The 5,316-nt window shown below is 39.4% G+C and overlaps 1 protein-coding gene across 6 annotated transcripts in view; it reads left to right on the top strand.

The window, feature by feature from the left end:
* tmem68 (transmembrane protein 68) overlaps positions 1–5,316 on the top strand; it is a 25,486-nt gene that overhangs the window by 11,376 nt on the left and 8,794 nt on the right. For all 6 annotated transcript variants that reach the window (XM_014020380.1, XM_014020376.1, XM_014020377.1 and 3 more), the window contains exon 6: positions 2,660–2,853. In XM_014020380.1, coding sequence (XP_013875834.1) covers positions 2,660–2,853 — 194 coding nt within the window. The remainder of the gene's footprint in view (positions 1–2,659; positions 2,854–5,316) is intronic.

Raw genomic sequence — 5,316 nt, 5'->3', positions numbered from 1 at the left:
GTAGGGTGGGCAGTTCTGTTAGTAGGGTGGGCAGTTCTGTTAGTAGGGTGGTGTGTCATTTTTGGATAATACTTGAGAAAACACTGCATTCATGTGTTTATTTCCATTCAGTTTGATTATTACAGTATGTTTTATAGTTTGTTGAGTAGGGGATGGATAAAGAACCCATAGGAGCGGGGGCCTCGTAAGTGGACCCATTGCTCCATTATTATGGCTGACAACTAATGAAAATGAAAACATTTCGTCATGATAGACTGACATGGTGAGGACTGCTGCTGGAGTACCACAGACTGTTCCAGGATCTGGACCACAACTGTCCAATTCCTCATGTCCGGCCACCCATGAGCCAAAGACATATTCATAGACGTCTTACCTGTCTTACCTGTGCAGAGGACAAAAAGAACCGGACTGTTGCTCAGTGGAAGTCAGTGCATTTCATTAGAAAATGAAGGTCTCAGAGTCTGGGAGAGGAGTGCAGAGGCATGTTGAGCTCTAGCAGGGATAATCAATTCCGGTCCTGGAGGTCCGCAGCCCTGCATGTTTTACTTGTTTCTCTGCTCCAACACACCTGATTTGAATGAACAGATAATTATCAGGCTTCTGCAGAACTTGGAAGAGGTAATTCCTGACTGAATCAGGTGCGTTGGAGCAGGGAAAAAAGTAAAACATGCAGGGCTGCGGACCTCAAGGACCGGAATTGATGACCCCTGGAAGTTTTCACAGTCACTGATGGTTTGGGGTGCCATGTCATCTGCTGGTGTTGGTTCACTGGCTTTTTTAATCCAGAGCCAGTGTGAGCACTTCATTCTTCCCTCCTCCTACAAGTTTTATGGAGCTGCTGATTCCAGCTGTCCAAAACCTCAGATTATATGAGGCAGTTTAGTATTCAGCTGTAAAACAGTATTATAGTCAGAGTTGCACATAAGCGATGTGCATGCATGATCAAAAAAGAAAATGTGCACCAGATGGAATGTCATAAAGCTCCCTTGCGTACCTAAGATTGTACCTGAGATTGTGAAAACAACAGCTAATGGGGTCGCAAATGTGACCTGATTTCTTAAAAACAAACAAAACAAACAAAAATCCAGCCTCACTGGTTTGACTGGATCGTCGTTCTGTCAGAGGAGGGCAGCCGGGCCCTGATGGATAATGGGTCACATATATGTTCAGAGCGTTGTTATCGAACAGATCTGTCCATCTTTGCGCCTCAGCGCGCGCACGCTGTGAGTCTTTCTGTAATTCACTGTTCGAGTTCTTCTAAACCACATTACCTCTGACAGAAGAACGTTTATTTGCCTCATGTCAAAGCAAAGATGAGTCCGTTTAACGTCACCCCCCAATTCAAAAAAATAAAAATAAAAACTTGCCATATTCTGTGAATGAGTTTTAAATGTTATTTTAATTTATTACAAAGATCCACAAATTTCATTCTTCACAATTTTATCATAACAACAATGTTCTTGATGTGCTAAACATGTTTATATTTAGAATCATACTGTGACACAGCTACTCTGGGATAATGTAATTCAATAAATGATAAAATATGAAGAACAAATCATTTTAAATGATTACATGAGCTGAAACCATCTAAATATAATCATTTTGTATAAAATAGTCTTTTAAAAAATAAATGTATGTTTTAAATTATTTTGCTCTGTGCAAAAGACAGATATTTGCTGCTTGGACTGGAGTGTGGAAAGCTGGTTTAAACAAGGCCGAACTACAGGAGCTGTACATCTCAGGGTCATGTGTAATCTAACACAGTGGTTCCCAAAGTTGGGGTCGGGACACAAAGTGGGGTCCTGAAACATCAAGGTGGGGTCCTGAAACATCAGGGTGGGGTCCTGAAACATCAAGGTGGGGTCCTGAAACATCAAGGTGGGGTCCTGAAAAGGTTTTCTAAATTAATTACATTTTTGCCTTAGTTGCCTAAAATGTATAAATGTAGAATAATAAATATTGTTACTACGCCCAAGTTTAGTTGACCTGATACAAATGTTTATCATCCAAAAATAGTTGGGGGCACAGGTCTCTGCTACTGTTATTTTGTGGGTCAGAAGCTGAAAAGTTTGGGAAACACTGCACTTCAGAAATCAATTTAAAGGGTAATAAAATAATTGGTGATGTAAYATTTTCCCTATAATTATTACAAAAACACAAAATAAGTATAAATAAGTATTTATATTTGTGTAGTCTTTGTTTTTAGGGTTATTAACAAAGTTTGTGTACTCAGACCAGTAACATTTGGGGTCACAAGTTTTTGCCATGAGTATTTTGTGGGTCAGAAGATAAAAAGTTTGGGAACCTCTGATCTAACAGACATTTAAACATGAAATGTTCTGTTTGAGATGACATATGACCATGGGTCAGCCCATTGGACACTTAGGTAGTTTACAAAATTTATGCAGAGTAAAAAAATAAATAAATAAAAAAAACTAATTTGTCATGATGTCCAGAGACATTGCCAACTGATAGGTGTCATAAAACAGAACAGAGTGATAATAAATGCCCAGACACCCCTCTGGAAAAATGTGTTGAATGAGTGAAGGAAAATATGAGCACCAAGCAACAACCCCAGGTTCTCCCCTGAGAACCAGACCAGAAATGTTATGTGCAACCCTGATTATAGTCACCTCAGCAGATGAACATGTTCTTGCAGGTTTCAAGCTGCTGCTGGAGGTGTTCAGTGTGATCCACGGTCCTCAGGAGGAGTGTGTGCGGGCTCTGAAGAACGGTCACCTCCTGGGGATTTCTCCTGGAGGAGTACGGGAAGCTCTGTTCAGTGATGAGACCTACCCTCTTCTGTGGGGCAAACGCAGAGGCTTTGCACAGGTGGCCATTGATTCTCAAGTGGTACGTGCCTTCTCCTTTCTCTTTTTTATACATCAAAAATCATGCTGGTAACAAAAGATAATAAACTGAAACTGAGTTGAAGCTAAACACTCGAAAAAAGACGAACATTAGCTAAAACAAAACTAAAAGTTAGAAGTAAAAAAAATAGCTGATAAAAGTAGCACAAAGCTACCTAACCACTAAAGTTGCAAAATGCTAGCCAAAAATCCATTCTCGTGGCTCCCACTGAACACTTTAAATAATAAATGAAAGTTATTAGCACAGATCTGTCACAGTTTACTTGTCCTGTCCAGTTGTGAATAAATCATTCGTTTTTCTTTTATGTGTCTGGCTGTGTTGTAGTTGTGTATAAACGTCTAAAAGCACAACAGCTCAGATAACCTGTCTGGTTTCTCTCCCACATTTAAAGAATAATCCCCTTTTATATGAACCTTCATCACTTCCTACAACCTGGAGGATGAAAGAAAGAAATGAAGTCATTGTCTATGAGCCGACGTGTCACACGACCATGGCTATTTATTAACAGACTTCTGGAAACGATTATTCATGAAGAGTGTAAGAATTGCTTACACTCTTATAACAAAAGTTATAAGGAAATTATCACAGATTCTCTTCTTTTTAATGGAACTTGTAACTTCCCGGTGTACGTCAGAAGACCACACAAATAAGACAGACTTTAGTCAGCGAATTCAAGTTGATCTAGCAATAAACAAGATCATTTATTTACAGAATCAAAATAAATCACTGATGTACAGCTTGTTGTGTATAATTAAATTTTCTATAAAAGTTTAGATCGAGAACAGTCAACGTGCGTCCACATTAATTACTCATCAATCTGACAACTTTAACAGAGAACAGCAAACCTCAGGTTTTAGATGTTAAATAACCCAGAATGTTTGAAGGTACGTTTAACTTGTGCTGCATTCCAGTAGTCCTGGGAAGTGGTAATTTAACTGGAATACCTCCTCCAGTGGTAATATTCCACTCGTAAAGTGGAAGAAATGAAACTGCCTCCCGTTTTGATTTCAAGATGGCGGCTACTCACAGCTTTAGAAAGTTAACTCCGTAACTTTTACCATTAATTATCTTGATTAATTTTTTGTGCATGTTTAATCACTCGCACAAGTAGTGTGTTTTCTGTGCAATGCTGTACCTATTAAAATCAGTGCTTATTTGCATGATACGTATTAGAGCTCTCTTTTTGTCATTGTTTATATTATAGCAGTGTTGTAGCCAGGTTAGCGGCATCAATACAATCGCCTGTCGGCTAACTGGAATGCAGTTTCATGTGGTTTGTTGGGAAATGATGTCACTACCATTTACCAGTTCCAGGAATATGATGTTAGACTGGCCAGGCAGATAGTTTAAGAGACAGAGTGAAAGGAGGATGTTAGCCCTAACTTCTTAGCTTATCAATATGTGAGGAACCAGAACGAGCACTTGCGACAGCCAGACGCCGGAATGCTTATCAAACATCACGGCAGGGGTCAGGCATTTTAGGAAGTTTCACTCAGGTCAGCATAAGAGTCCAGTCAGGTATCCTTACTTCCAGTAAAAGTTCCAGTGTGTTGATTTACGTCTCCGGAAGTCTGCCTCATTCTGAACAGAGAGTCAAAGCCGATCAGGTCTTCTTTTCAAAATAAAAGACTTCTCAACAGAAGTTTCAAAACAAAACTTAGTGGAGCTTCAAAGCTGGGTGTTTTGGTCACGATTAATGATACCGTGAACTTGTGGCAAAGATCTGGGGTCAGATTTATAAAGGATTGCGTGGAAACCATACTAAAAATGAACGTACGGCCAAAAGAAGAAAATGGCGTACGCCAAAAAAATTCAGATTTATAAAACCGTGCGTACGCATGCTTCACCACATTTTCCCTTTATAAACCACAGCTGTGCATCATAATTTGCGCATAAGGTCCCACCTCAGGTTCAACCCTCTACACGCCCACACTCAACCATAAACAGTCAATGCAAAGTACCTCATGAATGTTAAGATGTATTTAAATCAGTCAGCTGATCAGTGTAAAAAAAAAAGTGATTGGTTCAGACACGCTCCGTCATGCGTCTGGAGGATGACAGGTGCTGACTGACAGCTGCTCACGTGAACAGATTGTCTTTAATTCACACAGATTTTCCCACATTTTGCAGGTTTACAAATGTTTAGAGCAATCTAATTCAATTCAAAAATACTTTATTGATCCCAGAGGGAAATTAGGTAATGATTTATCTAATTAAATTGATATAAATTAAATATCTAAATAATTGATCTAATGATTTATTTCAAAAACTCAGCTTCAAATTAATTTTCTCTCAGAGCCTGCAGGATGATAAAAACAATAAATAAAATAAAATAAGTCAGATAAATTTAAGTTCACCGCTCTTCTGTCCTGTCACTCCCCCTCCTGCCTGTTATCTGCAGCTGACAGTCTCCTCACGCCCACACCCCACTCCACGCGTGTGAGA

The sequence above is a fragment of the Austrofundulus limnaeus genome, unplaced genomic scaffold (assembly GCF_001266775.1).
Source record: "Austrofundulus limnaeus strain Quisiro unplaced genomic scaffold, Austrofundulus_limnaeus-1.0 Scaffold250, whole genome shotgun sequence".
NCBI lineage: Eukaryota > Metazoa > Chordata > Actinopteri > Cyprinodontiformes > Rivulidae > Austrofundulus > Austrofundulus limnaeus.
This window is presented reverse-complemented; position numbering and strand designations above follow the sequence as displayed.